Source organism: Danio rerio, chromosome 16 (genome assembly GCF_052040795.2).
Source record: "Danio rerio strain M-AB ecotype USA chromosome 16, GRCz13ab, whole genome shotgun sequence".
Taxonomy (NCBI): Eukaryota; Metazoa; Chordata; class Actinopteri; order Cypriniformes; family Danionidae; genus Danio; species Danio rerio.
The window spans coordinates 60,958,901-60,977,500 of record NC_141036.1 but is presented as its reverse complement, the minus strand read 5'-3'; the positions used below and the strand labels follow the sequence as shown (position 1 = coordinate 60,977,500).

Sequence of the window (18,600 nt, the reverse complement as noted above, 5' to 3'; positions counted from 1 at the left end):
TGATGATGGTGGTGATGATGGTGATGATTATGATGGTGATGATGATGATGATGATGGTGATGATGATGGTGGTGATGGTGATGGTGGTGATGGTGATGATGATGGTGATGGAGATAATGGTGATGATGATGATGATGATGGTGGTGATGAAGATGATGGTGATGGACATAATGGTGATGATGATGATGGTGGTGATGATGATGGTGATAATGATGATGGTGATGATGATGGTGATGATAATGGTGATGATGGTGATGATGATGAAGATGTTGCTTCTGCAGATGCAGCCGGTGTTTATCTCAGCAGAGCAGGTCCACCAGCAGCTGGTGAATGCAGAATAACACACAGCGGCTCCACCAGCAGCTGATCCTGACACTGAAGGGTTATTCTGAGATAACCTCCAGCTGGATCTGCATTATGATCATCACACACACACACACACACACACACACACACACACAGTTACTCAGTGAGTGTTTGGCTTCAGGTGACTGTAAATGATCTGACACCAGTGTGACTCCCTCAGGAGGCGCTCTGGCTCTCACCGGCACCTACTTCCTGGTGACCTTTGCCCCTCACTCGTCCCCTCATGTGACGGCCAACATGGTGGAGCGCTCGCTGGTCAGCTGGACCTTCCTCATATACTTCGTAAGTGTGATTCAGAAAAGACTTCAGGACAGCAGCAGCAGAGAACCTGACTCTCCTGTGTGTGTGTGTGTGTGTGTGTGTGCAGATGTTTGAGGCGCTGCTCTTCGCCATCCTGATGTACCTGTACAAGTGCAGGAACGTGAAGCACATCATCATCATGATGATCCTGGTTGCACTGCTGGGTAAGAACACTCATCTACACTCCATAGTCAACACTGTACTCCACACTCCATATCAGTACTCAATAGTCAACACAATAACCAGCACTCAACTCTACACATTTGATAATCAGCACTCGATAGTCAACACTCTATAATCAACACTCGATAGTCAACACTCGATTGTCAACACTTGATAATCAACACTCGATAATCAACACTCGATAGTCAACACTTGATAATCAACACTTGATAGTCAGCACTCAATAATCAACACTTGATTGTCAACACTTGATATTCATCACTCGATAGTTAACACTCGGTATTCAACACTCGATTGTCAACACTTGATTGTTAACACTTGATAATCAGCACTCGATAGTCAGCACTCAAAAGTTAACATTGGATTGTCAATACTTGATAGTCAGCACTCGGTAGTCAACACTCGATTGTTAACACTTGATAATCAGCACTCAACAGTCAACAGTGGATCCTCAACAGTGTGTAGCTCTGCTATTGATCGATGTTTGTGTTGTGTAGCCTCGGTGACGGTGATCTTGAAGTATTGTGCTGAGTGTGTTGTTGTTGAGTGTGTTGTTGTTGATTGTGTTGTTGTTTGTGTTGTTGTTGAGTGTGTTGTTGTTTGTGTTGTTGTTGATTGTGTTGCTGTTGTTGTTTGTGTTGTTGTCTGTGTTGTGTAGCCTCGGTGACGGTGATCTCGGTGAAGGCTGTGTCTGGAATGATCACGGAGACCCTGCGCGGGAGTCACCTGCAGCTCACCTACCCTATATTCTACATCATGTTCATCATCATGATCACTTCCTGCGCATTCCAGATCAAGTGTGTTTGTCTCTGTCTCTCTCACACACACACACACACATTTATATACCTGTGACTATACGGTTTCTCTGGTGTGTGTGTGTGTGTGTGTGCAGGTTTCTGAATGAGGCCATGAAGCTCTTCGACGCCACAGAGATCGTCCCCATCAACTACGTGTTCTTCACCGCCAGCGCTGTCGTGGCCGGTCAGACCAACACACACACACACAGACAACAACACAATAAACACACACACACTGAATACACACAATAATGTCAGATGTGTGTGTGTGTGTGTGTTCAGGCATTCTGTTCTATGAGGAGTTTTACGGCATCTCTCTGGTTCACGTCCTCATGTTCGGTGTGGGGTGAGCAGCTCTCCTCTGATTCAGCATCTGCATTAACACGAGACTTACTGCTGCCGCATGCGTGTGTAACATGGGTGTGTGTGTCATATATATATATGTATATATGTGTGTGTGTAAATGCTGTCTCTCTGTGTGTGTGCATGGGACCACAACCGTTTGTTGTAGTTTTTTAGGACAACAGCAGAAGAACTATGTAAAGCCGCTGTTTCAAATAGTGGAGATGTGTTTAATAAACCAGTGAAGACAGCAGCAGGTGATGATTCAGTTCATTATCTAGTCTGACGTGTTCCCTGCTCCATAACACTATTAATGTTTCTTGAAATAAGATATGCTGTGTTCAAAGCAGGAACAGGTTCAGTTTTATACTCAGACATTTAAAAAGAAGATATTTAGAGCGGTGAGCACAATACTGTGACACAGTGACATTTCTATCCGTCAGAATCTCACACCGACCCATACCTAGAGCTGAACATCACTGAACAGCTGTAGTACACTCAGCACCATCACACCTGACTGAGTTCTGCATGGAGGAACGGCCCACAGTGCCTTCAGCAGGAGTTCAGGCGCTCATCCTGGACAATAGGAGGCTTCTACAGGCGGATGGATATTCCAGCTAAAGGGTGCTGCACACAAGACTGACGACATCATTCTGCTGCGGTGCTCACTTATACACTCCTGTCAGTGTTCAGACTGAAATCACAGCTGCTGGTTTAATAAGTCAGAACTGAAGTGGTGTTAGCTGTACCCAGACCAGACCGCCCATCTGAAAGACCAACAGGATACAGGGTGCACAAACTTTTGCATAAGACTGTTCATAATCTGTGTGTGTGTGTGTGTGTGTGTCAGGTGTCTGCTGGCGTTCACTGGAGTGTTCCTGATTGCTCGAGCTCGACCCAGAATAAAGATGGACAGTGTGTTCATCTCCATGGAGCAGATGCCAGGTAAGTGTGTGTGTGTGTGTGTGTGTGTGTGTGTATAGTAAGTGTGTGTTAGGCATGGGAACTGTTTTTAATGTATTGCGTGGTTTGGAAAGTCAAGGTTAGGTTTTAAAACAGTGGAAATATTCTGCTACTGTTCCTGACGCACGTGTGCTGTCTTCATCAGTGTTTCAGGACAGCAGCATCTCCAGCAGAGAAATATCCACACATGCTGTTTAAAACTGTAAAAAAATCTGTGTCTGAAACTAATGAGGACAGCAGGAGTCCAGGATTCAGCTAGCCTGACGGGTTTACTGCTCTAAAATGTTTCCTAAATTAATTTTGTGTTTAAAGAGGAAAAGAGTGTGTGTGTGTGTGTGTTATACTCGGACACTTAAAATAAAGATATTGTAGAGCAGTGAGCACAACACTTCATCATTTACTCCAAGCTCATCATATCATCAGAATCATACACCGGCCCATGCCTAGTGTGCGTGTGTGTGTGTGCGTGTGTGTGTGTGTTTGCACGATGTCTGACTCTGCATCGGCTGTGTGTTTCAGGGAAGAGCTGTACAGATAAAGTGCAGCCGCAGAAGGACGACAGTAAATACAAGACCCTGGCGTCTAAATTCACCTGCAGCAGCGCAAACACACAGGACGAGCCGTAACAGCGCCACCTGCAGGACACTAACAGTGTGTGTGTGTGTGTGTGTAACCCAGTGCAGCAGCAGCAGTGTTGTGTTTTATAATAAAGGAGTGTGATGTGGAGAATAAGCTCCGTGCTCAAACTCAAACTCTTTATTTACACACCATTCACCTGGTGGAGGAACATCACCTCACCTGAGGAGAGAGCTCGTCTCACACACACACACACACACACACACACACACACACACACACACACACACACACACACACACACACACACACACACACACTGTGCAGTCCGTCAGTAATGAAGGGTCTGTTCTCGTTTCTCTCCTCCCGCTGCTCCTCTGAGCTCTCCAGACTGTAATGCAGGGCTGTGAGCGGAGTGTGAGAGCTGCTCGTCCTCCACAGACACACACAGAGCTGAAAACACCCAACACACACTCAGAACAGTGTGTTCAGTGCCCAGCTGTGATCACGGGACGCTCCAGCAACACTTGTGGGACAGAAAAGCACTCGTGCATGTAGAGCTGCTGATTCTGATGCAACAAGTGCAGGAGAGGAGAACACAGCCACTGCACAGACCAGCGATGGCCAGCAGAGGGCGCTGGAGGCCCGCTCCACACAGACTATTGTGAGTGTGTGTTCAGTGTTTCCTGCTCTGAGCGTCTCTGGAGGACGAGCAGCTCTCACACTCAGCTCAAACCCCTGCATTAGTGTCTGATGAGCTCAGCGGCGCCACACACACACTCACGCCCACACACACACACACACACACACACACACACACACACACACACACACACACACACACACACTGCAGAATTCTCCTGTGTGTGTGTGAACAGACCCTTTCTTGTATCAAGCAAAACAGAAGTCCAGCAGATGAACAATGAACAGAATAAGGCTGCAGTCTTACAGCCGCGTCTCCAGCACGTGTGGAGTGTGTCCTGACCCGAGCGCAGCTGTAGTGTGTGTGTGTGTGTGTGTGTGTGTTTCAGCTGTCGATGTAGACGTGAGCGTAGCGGTACTGCAGTGAGGACGGGTTGCGCAGGAGAACGAGGCTGCGCTGGTGCTGGATCATCATCTGCAGGAGTCCGCTGAGGCTGATGAAGGCCAGAGCCTCCCCGCGGCCGGAGCTCAGGCTGAAATCCCCCTGCTGGACCCAGCCCAGTGTGCGCCGGCTGCAGTGGGACACCACGCTCCGGGACCCCTCGCTCTCCGGCTGCGGGTCAGGGTGTCGGGGCTCCTGCGGGCCGCTGCTCTGGCCGTCCGTCAGCTGCTGGAGGTCAGATGTCGTGGGCACACACACTGCAGCGTGCAGCTCCGGGCGGCCCTTACCCAGCAGCCGCAGCCTCACCCACAGCAGCGCCCCCTGCTGCTCCTGATGCAGCGCTGCAGCCGCCGCAGGGGTCACCGCAGATGCAGACGAACACCACGCAGACAGCTGCCGCAGCACCGACACACTCCTGAACACACACACACACACACACACACACACACACACACACACAGGGGTCAGCTGAGCCGTAATGGCGGATACACTGAGATCTGCAGGGAAACAGCACAATCCGCTCATCTCTGACTCAGGACAGGAGCTGAAAATGTCCATTAGAAATGTAAGAATAATCAGAGTAATCAGTGCCTTTACTTCTATAGAGTAATTGGAAAGGTACACTACTCAAGACATGTTAAATCAGGGGTCACCAACATGGCGGCACCAGGTAGCCCTCGAGGATCACGTGTGTTACCCGCAGGCCTGTTCTAAATCTAGCTCACCATAGCACCACTCACCAGCAACCTTCATCTAATATAGAAGTAATCAGTGAAACGTGTGAATATTTGCAGAGATATAAAATAAAGTGATGCACACTGATACATTAAACACAGGGCGTTTCCTACACTGGTAAATCATTGCTGATCACTTTAGTGAGATCATTAACATGATCAGTGTCTGCACGTGGATGAACATCATTCATTATTACCAAAAACATACAGTAAAATTAAGTTAATTGGGCAAATGTGTTATTTGAGAAGTGTTTATTAAACTGGTAGCCCTCCGCATTAATCAGTACCCAAGCAGCAGCTCTCAGTGTCATGGAGGTTTGTGACCCTGATGTAAACCGGGTAATCTGTGATCTGCTACATTTCCAGAGTCCCCTCCCCAACACTGGCCACGTGTGTGTTATAACTGACCTGAGAACAGTGAACTGCACTGGGCCGGCTCTGCTCTGTGTTTCTCCGCCCAGCTCCACAAGCTCCGCCCACTCATCCACCAGCTGTTGCCATGGGCAACGGAACGGCGCCACACAGCCGTGTTTGACGTAGTTTGTGCGTTTGGAGGGAGGACGCCTGAAACAGAGGAGCGTCAGGACACACACACACACACACACACACACACACACTGAGGAGTGTATAACACACACACCTTTTAAACTTCTCCAGAAGCTCCGCCTCCTGCTCTGATTGACAGCGCTCTCCTGCAGGGCAGTCTGGGTAATCGTGAGGGAAGTGCGGCTGAGCCATGAACTGAGCGTGTTTAACACTCATGTGGAGACCACCGACACGCACACCACGATACACCTGCAGAACACACACACACAAGCGCACACACACAAGATTACATGCGTCTGCTCTATATCTGGCCAATCACGTGGAGAGAAAACACTGATCACTTCTGATTGGCTGGAGAGTCTGGGGTTCAGGATCAGTTCTAGAGCAGGTCAACACAGCAGAGCTGGTTCATTACTGTGTGTGTGTGTGTGTGTGTGTGTGTGTGTGTGTTTCGTACCAGAGGCACCCAGAAGGCCATGGCCCAGCCCTTGGGCAGCAGCAGGTCCCAGCCGGAGCCCCAGCGCAGACGCTCCTGTCCACACACACGACCCGGCTGATGGAGGAGCAGCAGCGGCACCGCACACACACCTGACACACACACTGCAGAGCCCGGCACCAGCACATCACTGCGCACGCGGTTCAACTCCTGACACACACAAGCATGAGCGCGCGCACACACACACACACACACACACACAAAACATGACTTTTCCATATCTTTTCCAAGTCTTTTACATAGGATCTTCATCGTGTGTGTGTGTGTGTGTGTGTGTGTGTGTGTGTGTGTACCTGCTCAGACAATCGGCTGTCTGTCACATGATCACGAACAGATGTATCCCACAATGCACTCTGACTGCAGTGAGCGGGAACTCCTCTGAGTGTCAGATCTCTGGCATGAGAAGACTCTAACACACACACACACACACACACACACACACACACACACAGATGAACAAATCTTAGACACAGACACACACACACACACACACACACACACCGGTGATCATGGACACACACACACACACACACAAATGAACAAATCTTAGACACAGACACACACACACACACACACACACACACTTCTGTTTGCCTCGGTTGTGAGGATCGGGATGTAGTAAAGGCAGTTCAGCAGTGTGGAGTCAGTCTGACGGGTCATTGTGTGACCGAGCGTCCCCCTCCCGCTCTCCCTCCTGAAGCTGATACTAAACCAGGGCTGGACTGGGGCAAAAACGATCGGCCCTGGCATTTTGGGTCAGAGCGGCCCACTACATTCAATCAAAATGCCATCTCTCTGTGCACGTCCAATATTTTTATCAGCTCATATTTAATAAAACATAAAAGCCAAATATATGAAATAAATAAATACAAACTTTAATCTCTTTAAATGTTATTTCTGTATACTGCCCATAAAGATATTCGAGTTGTAAAAAATACACTATTCATTCATTTATTTATTTATTTTTATTCGCATTAGTCCCTTATTTATCAGGGGTTGCCGCAGCGGAATGAACTGCCAACTATTCCAGCATGTTTTATGCAGCAGATGCATTTCCAGCCACAACCCAATATTGGAAATCACCCATACACACTCATTCACACACACACACTCATACACTACAGCCGATTTAGCTAATAAAAGGTAATCGGTGTACGTGTAACGTGGTTAAATAAATGAATATATTAGCTTATCTTTGCACTCAGCCAAAACAGTTACCTGAGAACGAGTGATTCAAAAGACAGAAGAGTTGTTAGATAGAGACAACAAGATGAATTCAATATCACGTTTAACAACTACAGTATAGTGAGATCAGATCCAGCAGATGAACTGTCTGACATGCACTACACTCTCACCTGGGGTTTATGCTCACCCGCTGAACCACTGACTGCAGCTCTGGGCAGAGTGTGTGTGTGTGTGTGTGTGTGTGTGTGTGTGTGTGTGTGTGTGTGTGTGTGGTCACGTGATTTGCACATTTAGCCGTGTGCTAGAATGAACAGAGAACTTTTCAGAATCGCTAAATGAAACGCCGGTGTATTTCTCTGCGCCTCCCTTGCGTTTCTTCTCTCTGACTCTCAACTGTTTTGACAAATACACACAGACGACGCACGCTCACACAAGCCCAAAATAGGAGTTTGTGATTGGGCCAGCCCAATGTCAATACCGAAAAGAGCCAATGGGCTGCAGAGTGTCACATGGGCCGGCCCGGTCTGTCTATCCGGGAAAAAAAGCGTCTACTTTCAGAGAGTCACAGATCACAGCAGCGTCAATTAATAAGGCAGAAGAAACCGATAGGCTGTTAAGCCTTTTATGGGCCAATCAGATCATAATACAATGATCAGCCCGGCCCAAAAAGTACGTCAGCCCACCGGGAAAGTCCCCGGTCTGCCAGATGGCCAGTCCGCCCCTGTACTGAAGTATCTGAAAGTGCAGCTGATGGAGATGCCGCTAGCGCTGCCTCCATACAGAGCAGATTTCTGTGAGCCTCTGTTAAACCGGCCGACTGTACAGCAGAATAAGGGCGCTTACAGCCTGGTGCTAACAGCCATATTGGTTCCTATAGCTAATATCAGCCTTCATGACAACTGTGAATATGGTTAAAACTCCTCTGTTTCCTTTATATTAGGCTATATTACGCCTGCATAATTAAGGGGGCGTGGCCACTTGAGTGACAGCTAGGTCTGGCTGGTCGCCGTCTCTTCAGCTCAGCTGATTCCGGCTGATTCGCTGCTGAACTCGGCATGTTCATCGTGTTTTTGTGTTGGTTTATGAGTCTTCACACAGTCAGCGGCCTTTAGGGATTATTTCCTGTACCGATCAGATGATGTGGCCTGCTGAGTGCACTTAATCATGCTCAAACCATTCACACGGCCTCATTTCCCAGCTGACTGAACGTATATGCTCACACAGCGTCTCTATAGATGTGTTTGTCTGTTTAGGGTCATTCGTCATGTATAATGTTGTTTAGAGCTGTAGTGTCCTCCAGAATCTGGCAGATTGATCCGCTGTGGGCTCTAGATCAGTCATCTGAAGTGTTGTCCTGCAGTGTTCATCAAGAGTCCTGCATTTACTGACACACACTACATCTGAAGTGCTGCTGTTTTCCTCCTGTAGAAGAGCATCATCAGAGCAATGTTCAGTGTGTGACAGCAGTGTTTATAAAAGACTGAACACTTTACTGATATAGTGTACAGCCCAGCACATGTGCTCAGAACACGAGCCAGTCGCAGCTGATGGAGTATTCAGCCTTTCTCCCACAGGAAAGCCCGTCTAAGCTGAATCCCAGCAGGTGTCTGTAGCCCCGCCCACGCTCCGCCTCTGTGCCCTTTTTTGGTCACCCCCAGTGGGTGTGATGACGTGCAAACAAAATGGCGATGATTGGCCACGCCTACTTGTAGCTCAATTTGCGCTCTTCTGTGGGTGACGTCACGAACACTACATCTATATCTTTACAGTCTATGGTTTTTATACGAGGTCCTGTGTTGTGTGTGTTATGATGTCATATACACTCAGGGCTGCCAAATCTCACGCATTCACAGCCAATCTTCAAGAGTCATGCATGGACAGTTTTCTCACACTCTCATGTCGAATATTCTTTCCGTTATAGTGAAGACGTGTTAAAGCCTTTTGTCGTTATATAGAGCTGCTATTCTCTGTCTGTAACTCACCCAACACTGGTTAAAGAAATATAATCTAAAACAAACTGACGCATGCGTGCAGGAAACACCCGTGTGCCTCACACACTGCTCCTGCTCAACGCTGCTTCAGCTTCACTCTTTCATTCATCATTTCGCCGCAGCTCTGCTCTTATTTATTTACTCACAGCCCGACAGCAGCTTAATGATGATGATGATGTAGCTTTCATTCCACCCCTAACAGCGACACCTTACAGAATATCGATTAATATTACTGAATATGACCCCTGCTCAATGAAGATCAGATGATTCTTACATTAATAAACCTGACATGACATGATCAGATTTAAAGAGGGGAGAAAAGACCAAGTCCTCAATAGACAGTATTACTGTGGTTAAGAGTTTTGCAGAACACAGTGCAGTACTTACTCTGTACTCAGCACTATTGCAGATCAGCGGTCAGCACGTTGCGTTACGACATCGCCGACCCGAGTGCAAACCTCGCCAGAGTAATTTATTATTAGTCTTCACAGAATTTATATTCAGATATTGCAGGAAAGCACAGTGTGATGATTGAAGAACAGTGTTGGAGATTCAGCTGCCTATAATCTTCTCATTTATGACAAACACTTAAAGTTCTACAGCAGCTGTGTCCCTGGAAAAGACGTGATGTGTCATTAAAGGGTCACGAAACACCAGAACACATGTGTTGAGCTGTTGACAGTGGTATATGTGTCCCACACTGCTAAAAACACTATTAGGACACCTATATTTCACTAAAAAGTGTAAATTGGTTGTTTTTTCGTTATTTTAAGCAAATTCGTACTTCCTGTTTGAAACGAATTTTTGAAGCTGCGTCACGGTCATGAGATAATAGTGTGTATTCCAGCGTGCAGACTGAGCGTCTGTGCCAGAGTGAGTCTTATTACGTCTTACAGTGTGATGCATTAATGCATGAGTAAGGCTTGGTTCAAACCAATCAGCGCGCTCTATTGTGCAACTTCATTAATATTCATTACTGTCACAGTGTTCAGACGACAGAGACGCCACGTTGTGTTGGCAAAACAAGCGTGAAGTGTTGCTTTTATAGTTTGCTGCAGTGAAGTTTTGTTTTCATTTTCTCTCTGTGAGAGCTCAGCTGGAGTCACGTGTGGATTAACAGTGTACGCGACGCTCCACAACAATAACTTACGTGTCTAAGGAGGATTATTGTTTACCTGAGAGCTGTTCTCATCTGCAAACGCTGAGATCCGGATTCGCTTGTAGTCTCCTCTTAATAAAGACGCGGCTCTAGTTGCTGGTGATTGTCCTGTCTCTACAGATTTGGTAAGTGAGCGACCAGTGCTCTTTGTTTATTCGTATCGAACTAAGTTAACTATTGCACCGAGTGTAAACATATTAGCACCACAACTAAACTTTAACCTCGTGTAGGGTTTTCACTGTATTTTCTGACACTACCTGCCATGTGCATTTAAGTTTCTGGGAAATGCGGAGGTTTTTTCTCTCATTCGCCGTGCGGTATCAAACATTGCATGAAAAATACACGCTTACAGCAGCTCCTCGAATCAAATATCTCGTGTGTCGCGAGGGACATGAATGAATTCCCTGAATGAAAGAACCAAACTGCAGTTTAAGTCCAGCATGACTCTGACTCTGAAACTCAGCGCGCCCAAATAGACACTCCCACACCCTCCCACTTTTCTTCCTCCGACACTCCCCCCTAAACAGAGCTGGACACGCCCACTTTTCTGACTTTTTCCAAAGTAGAGGTGTGAAAACACCCTGCTGAAACGAGGGCTTTCATGGCCCTTTAAAAACTGAACTGGAAATGACCTTATTGTAATATAGTCAGTCGTGAACTGGGTTGGGCCGGTCTAAACCTTGAAACTCCAGGGCTGAACAGGAGTCCCACTCCGCCCTGATCCGGCCCAATAATGAGTTTAAACCAGGAGATGAAATCAGCTGACTAAAGCCCACCATGATCCAGCTCCCCACAATTACAGCTGACAGGTGCTGACGCTGTCTTAACTGATGCTCAACACACACACACACACACACACACACACACACACACACACACACACGTTAACATCTCAAAAGAAGTACTCCAGCGTGTCCTGAACCTTTAAACATCTGCTGATCATACTATAAACTGCTGCAAACTGCCGATCAATATCTACCTTACACACACACACACACACACACCTCTGCAGGTGAAAGAGAAGACAGTGAAGACGTGTGTGTTTTTTTTGTGTGGTGTGTGTGAGAGAGAGAATCTCAGACCCTGCCAGGATTCGAACCTGGATCATCTGCATGGAGACGCAGCGGCTCCCAGAGCTCAGGGCCAAACACACACACACACACACACACACACACACAGACACAGACACAGACACAGACACACACTAAAATAGTTCTAATCAGTGCAGCAGCAGATGTGTGTGTGTGTGTGTGTGTGTGTGTGTGTGTACCTGTGCTGATGTGCTGCAGGTCCGGCACAGTTTTACCGCGTCTCTGAGGTAAGGTGAGTCTGGGGTCACTGACAGTCAGCCCCAACACACAGCCTGCTGGGAGCTCTGCTGTTGAACACACACCTGCAACACACACACACACAGGGTCAGGTGCCTGCGTTCTGCACACAGGTGTCCGAGTGTGTGTGTGTGTGTTCACCTCTGAGCTGTGTGAACACGTCCCTCTGCTGCTGATGGAGATCTGCGTCCACACACACTCCTCTCAGCGCCTCCTGCACAAACAGCCAATCAGCAGCCGCTCATCAACATGCGTGATGTCATCAGCAATCTCTCACCTCATTGGCTGCATGAAGCGTGTCTGTAAGCACCAGGTGGGCCAGAGGACCAATCAGACGGAAGCGCACGATCTCCATGGTGAGGTCACTGGACAGGAATGATCACAGTAAACAAGAGGAGCAGTGAAGCAGCGACACACACACACACACACGCATGCACACGCACACACACACGCACATGCATGCACACGCACGCACACACACACACACACACTATTATTATTAATCAGACCAAATCACAGTGGGTCAGTGGTGAGCACTGTGGCCTCACAGTAAGAAGGTCTCTGGTTTGAGTCTCGGCTGGGTCAGTTGGTGTTTCTGTGTGGAGTTTGCATGTTCTCCCCGTGTTGGTGTGGGTTTTCTCCGGGTGCTCCAGTTTCCCCCACAGTCCAAACACATGCGCTATAGGGGAACTGATCAACTAGGCCGTAATGTATCGTACGTGTGTGTGTGTGTGTGTGTGTGTGTGCACACCTGATGGTGATGTGTGTGTCGGCAGACTCCCAGTGCACAGGATCCCCGACTGCACGCGTCCCGTCCCCCAGCAGCCGCTTAGCAGGAAGTTCAGCAGCGTCTGCAGTGCACTTCCTCTTCCTGTTCCTCAGCTCATCCACAGCAGCAGCAGAAGAGGAAGCAGAGACCTCACACACACTCTCACAGCACTGACACACCGCCTGCAGCTCCGGCAGCACGTCCTGACACACACACACACACACACACACACACACACACACACACGATCAATACACAGTGCAGTACATGGTGATAGTTAGGCACATGAGCTAGGATCACACAAGGGCGCACACACACATGCACGCACACACGCACGCACACGTGTCATTGAGTGTGTGCATATGTGGGCAGCAGGTTGAGCTGTGTGTAAACACTCTGCATGTTGGAGATGTTGTTAGTCACACCGGGTCATCCTGCAGCTGTTCTCAAATGACCCAAACACTATTAACCTGTGCAGGATGGGGGATGGTGTCGTCTCACCCTCTGATAGTCACAGCAGGTTAAGCATGTTCGATGTTAATCATTATTATTAGGGAAGCTCTTGTCTTGCTGATGGTAACGGTGTGTCCTGTCCCTGATCTCAGAGCAGCAGAGTTTATCCAGTGCTGGTCAGTTTCCCACACTCGTCATCATGTTCTGGATCAGGTCAGTGGTTCAGTTTGGGAAGGTGAGGGTTTGGTTTCTGCATTTGTCTCTGGTTAGGGTTGGTTCAGTGGGTTTGGGTTTGGTGAGATGGTTGTGTGTGTGGTTCTGTGTGTGTTTAGTGTAGTTCAGTTATTTATATTGATATTCTCCAGTGCTGTATTGATTGTTGGACATGCTCTGTTTAATAAATTGTTCGTGTTTCTCTTCTCCAGCGGTTGTGTGTTCTCATGTTCCCCCCCGCACCATTAGAGACTCGCTGAACTCCTGCAACCCAAACACCAAACCACACACGGCTGATCCTCTAATGCATTAATAAAGACTACCGCTACTGCGCAGAGATCAGAGACTAAACCAGCACCATCAGCCACCGTCAGGCATGTGTGTGTGTGTGTGTGTGTGTGTGTGTGTGTGTATGTGTGTGTGTGTAGTACACCGCAGCTGCAGAACACACACACATCTGCATGTACCGGGGCAGAAACACGGCTCCAGAGCAGCGCTGACCTGTTTGAGGGCCGGGTGTATCCAGATCCACAGCTGTCTGTGTGTGCGCTCAGGGGCCCGGGGCCTCCACAGGAACTCAACCGGACCCAGAGCACCGTGAGGATACTGACCCGCTCTGTAGAGGAGGAGCCGGCCCACACGCGCACCGGACAGACACACACTCGCTGCAAACGTGGGGCCTGCAACACACACACACCAAATCAACACAATTAAACTAGTACACAACCATCACACAACAGAACAACTCCAACACACACACACACACACACACACACACACACACCTGTCTGCTTGCTGGTGAGTTGGGAAAGCGCTCTCAGTATCTGCTCTTCAGGTCCTTGAAGCTCCAAACAGCAGAAATACGACAAATCCTGACACACACACACACACACACACACACACACACACACACACACACACACACACATTACAGCAGAGCACTGAACATCTGACCAGATCATAACAAGACAAGTGTCACTATATATATAACTACTGTCTCTTAAATTATTGTGTGTGTGTGTGTGTGTGTGCACCTGCAGCAGTGTGTGTGTGTGTGTGTGTGTGCGCACCTGCAGCAGTGTGTGTGTGTCCATGGCCCTGTAGCTGGCTCTGTAGCTCTTGGCAGTGGGTGTGTGTGGCAGTCTGTAGCTCCAGCTGTTCTGCATGTGGAAGCGTTTGGCGTGCCAGATGTGCGTCTCCAGCCAGCGGCTCCTCCTCTGTCTGCGGTTGAACTCCAGCAGCAGGTGTGTGTGTCGGCGGCGTGCGCGGCGGCTGCGGCTCTTCGCCTGTGGAGGCTTCTCGGGGCCACGCTGACTGCGCTCCGCCTACACACACACACACACACACACAGCAGATCACATGCCTATAGTCAGTTATTCAGTGTGTGCGTGTGTGTGTGTGTGTGTGTGTGTGTGTGTGTGTGTGTGTGCATGTGTGTGTGTGGTGCTGATTACCAGTCTGAGCGCGGCGTCTCGCAGCCGCAGGGGCAGTCGGTGTGTGTTGTGGCTCATGGCGCGTCTCCGCATGTGTTTGGGCAGCGCAGTGAACACCTGACAGCTGCCCGTGGGTTTACTGACCGCCTTCAGCATCACACTGACCTCAGCTGCGCGCGCTCCAGCGAAGAACGACGCTGTGTGTGTGACAAACACAACATTTAGCAGAACACACACACACCCACACACACAAACACACACACACAAACAAACACACACACAAACACACACACACACACACACAAACACACACACAGCGCTTTATAACATGTGCAATATAAATAAACACTGAAGAACTGAAAAGACACGAGTGTTTGATGATCACAGCTGATCCAGGGTCAGTCAGATCACGTGTGTGTGTGTGTGTGTGTGTGTGTGTGTGTGTGTGTGTGTGTGTGTGTGTGTTCACGCTCAGGCTTGCTGCAGGTGTTGCTGGTGTTTCCTGCAGTCTCTCTCTGCTGATCTGCATCTGTGTATTATCAGTGCTGCAGCTCATCTGTGTTCAGTCTGTTCACCAGCGTATCTGCTGAGATACACATCATCAACAGCACTGGAGCACAGGTGAGCAGTGTACAGTGCAGGTATGAGGATTAACATTAACCCTGACCTGCTGCTCATGATGACGGCTGCAGCATTACAGTGCTTAACCAACAGGTGGAGACAAACCGCCATCACAACCCCTCACTCTCACTGCACTGACACTCACTCACTCACTCATTCAGCTTAGTCACTTTAGTCATCAGGGGTCACCACAGTGGAATGAACCAACAACTACTCCAGCATGTTTCACACAGAGGATGTGTGTAATCAATCACTATAATCAGGTCAATCAGTGGTGTTTGTTCTACAGTGAGCAACTCTTCTCTTTCTGGGCTGTGCAGTTTAATTCACTGAGTTTCTATGTTGGTCACTGTAAACTCAGACTGTTTGGTCACATTAATAACCAATGTTTATTTCCCTTTTTTACAGTGGTGTAATGTAACTAATTATAAATACTCAGATGACTGTAATGGAGCAGTGTTTCTCAGGATTTGTAATTTACAGAGTAGTTTTCATCATGTGTGCTTTTACTCTCCGTTGAGCTCATGTTTACTGCAGTATCAGCACTGTTACTCCTCTACTGTCCTCCAGCCTGCATCTCTACTGTATTGCTCTTGTCTACGGGGATTAGAGAAATCAGTGCTGTGACTCCTGTCCAATCAGATCAGAAAAGTGTCCAAGAAGATGTCCAAACCCTGTCCACACACTGACCCAGAGACTGTTCAGATGCTGTCACTGATGAGAAGATGGCGGATGTTTCCTGTATGATGACTGAAATGGCGTCATGACGTCAGATTGACGTTGTACCCCAGTGTTGTGGAGACGCTGCATTTTGTTTGGAAATGTAATGGTCTGACATCAGAACTCAACATCAGACTGACATCAGTGGCCAACATCCAACCTAAAATCAACCAAATATCAACATCTAATGATGCTACAGCTTGACGTTGTGTGGACGTTGCCACTATGACGTCTATCAGACGTTGGATTTTGGTTGCCGTACCTGACTAATAAACGTCAGTATGTGACGTCAGTGTGATGTTGGTTTGAGATGTTGGCTCAGCGTTGGATTAAGGTCTCTTTCCAAAACAACCTAAAAATCAACCAAATTTCACCATCATTTAATGTCGTTATCGGACATCAGAATAACGCTGACTTACACACTGCTGAAACAATGAGTCTTCATCACCTGACATCATGAAACCCAAGCTAATATTAACGGCTGATGAGTTTGTGTCGATACTGGGCTCGACTGTAAAGGCTGTGTGTGTGTGTGTGTGTGTGTGTGTGTGTGTGTGTGTGTGTGTGTGTGTGTGTGTTGCTGTTCCTCCTCTGGTGTTCTGTTGTTTCTGAACTCTTCTTTACTGTAGAAGTGGCTCAAACTCGCTCATTCAGATGCGGGAGCCGGCAGATGTGCAGCATCATTAATTATGAGGTGAACACAGAACATCAGTCTCCATCTGCAGCTCCTTCACTGGACTCCACACATGTGAACACTCTCTGCATCGGGCTCACGGCTCTCAGCTCCGCCCACACTCACCACAGCTGCCAAGCCGACCAATCACAGAGCTTGAGCTACGCACTGTTGTGATGTGTAGTGACATGTTCAGAGAGGTGCGCATCAGCATCAGCATCAGCCATGGCCAGCGGTGTGTGACCGTGAGGAGGCTGCGCCAGACCATACGCATGCACACCACGGCATTCTGGAGACCCAGAGTTACTATCAGGGGGCCCAAACCAAGCCCACCTCTCTAATACACCCCTCCGCTCTTCACTTACACCTGCAACTCGTCTTGAAGTCAGTGTGTGTGTGTGTGTGTGTGTGTGTGTGTGTGTTCACCTGTGATGTGTTTGGGCAGGTCCTGACTGTATCTGTGACCCGCCGCCTGATGACCTCTGACCCAGCCGGACGCCTGTGACCCCTGACCTCTGCTGCTGTACTGAACACTCCTCGGCTGATTCTTCATCTTCTTCTCTCTCATTCGCTCCTTTGCTCCCGGCATCTGAAACACACACACACACACACACACACACACACACACACACACACACACAAGATGATTAAACAGGAACATCACACACACACTACAGAGGATCATACAGTAGCATTACACACACACACAGATAGCAGCACTGCAGATGATCATACAGAACATCACACTCACACACACACACACACAGATATCAGCACTGCAGAGGATCATACAGAACATCACACTCACACTCACACACACACACACACACACACACACACACACACACACACACACACACACACACACACACAGCAGTGCAGATGATCATACAGCAACAGCTCTCTCCGTCTCTCTCTCTCTCTCACACACACACACACACACACACACACACACACACACACACACACACTAGTGCCTCTCTGATCAGCGCTTCTAGGTTACCGGGCGATCATGCTCCCGTCACTCACCTTCGGTCTCCGTTTCCCGCGCAGTTTCACTCGGTTTCATCGGTTTGTGTCAGTTTTCCGTTTACACGCCGCTGCTCGCTCTCGAGAACCGACAGCACAGTACACGTGCACGGCTGCCTTTATTTCCGGTTTAGAGGATGCTGGGAAGTGTAGTCCAGGATGAACACTGAGCATGTCCGCCGCGGTTCCGATGATCACGTGTTGTCGGTTTGCGCATTTTTGATCATTAATGACACACTGAACTCATTACAAATAAATCAAGCAAAACAGGTCATCCACACTTAATTTGGGAATCTAAAACCCGAGCACAAATCAACATTATAGACCACACAGTGTGTGTGTGTGTTCCTCCAGCAACAACACCACTGAGTAATAATGTGAGCTATTCACTATACAGAGCATTTTGAGGGACGTAAACAAAAACAATAGTCCCAACATATTTCCTGTTGTACAATTGTAATTTCTATACAGCTCCTGAGAATATAATAACAGCCACATGATGATAATTAATGTGATTATAGCTGTTTTAACATCCATTTCTGATTGAATCGCCACATTACGGTTAAAATAGTTTGATGAGAAGCAGGAAATGCTCATGAACCAGTCAGCACCACACTGAAACGCTCTATATCATGTGTT

General features: G+C 48.1%; 2 protein-coding genes across 13 annotated transcripts in view; one reads left to right on the top strand and one right to left on the bottom strand.

The window, feature by feature from the left end:
• Window positions 1-3,697, top strand: part of nipal2 (NIPA like domain containing 2) — an 8,376-nt gene extending 4,679 nt beyond the window's left edge. For 5 of the 6 annotated variants that reach the window (XM_087288183.1, XM_087288186.1, XM_087288184.1 and 2 more), the window contains 7 exons: window positions 527-648; window positions 734-830; window positions 1,508-1,646; window positions 1,742-1,830; window positions 1,929-1,992; window positions 2,839-2,933; window positions 3,471-3,697. In XM_087288183.1, the coding sequence (XP_087144309.1) occupies window positions 527-648; window positions 734-830; window positions 1,508-1,646; window positions 1,742-1,830; window positions 1,929-1,992; window positions 2,839-2,933; window positions 3,471-3,577 (713 nt within the window). In that variant the 3' untranslated portion in view covers window positions 3,578-3,697. Of the gene's footprint in view, window positions 1-526; window positions 649-733; window positions 831-1,507; window positions 1,647-1,741; window positions 1,831-1,928; window positions 2,246-2,431; window positions 2,934-3,470 lie in introns of all 6 variants that reach the window. The other variant, XR_015512176.1, reaches the window with a different exon arrangement.
• pop1 (POP1 homolog, ribonuclease P/MRP subunit) lies at window positions 3,686-18,082 on the bottom strand. Of its 7 annotated transcripts, XR_015512058.1 has the most exons (18): window positions 17,962-18,082; window positions 17,359-17,521; window positions 14,940-15,115; window positions 14,556-14,810; window positions 14,270-14,357; window positions 13,987-14,165; window positions 12,802-13,022; window positions 12,328-12,415; window positions 12,192-12,264; window positions 11,993-12,115; window positions 6,681-6,796; window positions 6,349-6,537; window positions 5,986-6,140; window positions 5,754-5,909; window positions 4,344-5,026; window positions 4,253-4,306; window positions 3,822-3,951; window positions 3,686-3,766 (listed from the first exon to the last, which is right to left on the bottom strand). XR_015512058.1 is itself a non-coding variant. In XM_087288014.1 (15 exons), the coding sequence occupies exons 2-15, from the start codon at window positions 17,519-17,521 to the stop codon at window positions 4,555-4,557; spliced, it is 2,454 nt and encodes an 817-aa protein (XP_087144140.1). In that variant the 5' UTR covers window positions 17,962-18,082; the 3' UTR covers window positions 3,686-4,554. The 7 variants fall into 7 exon arrangements, 1 of the variants encoding a protein (XP_087144140.1); XR_015512056.1 differs by having other exon boundaries at window positions 4,253-5,026; XR_015512054.1 differs by having other exon boundaries at window positions 3,822-4,306.
• Window positions 18,083-18,600: the final 518 nt, after the last annotated feature.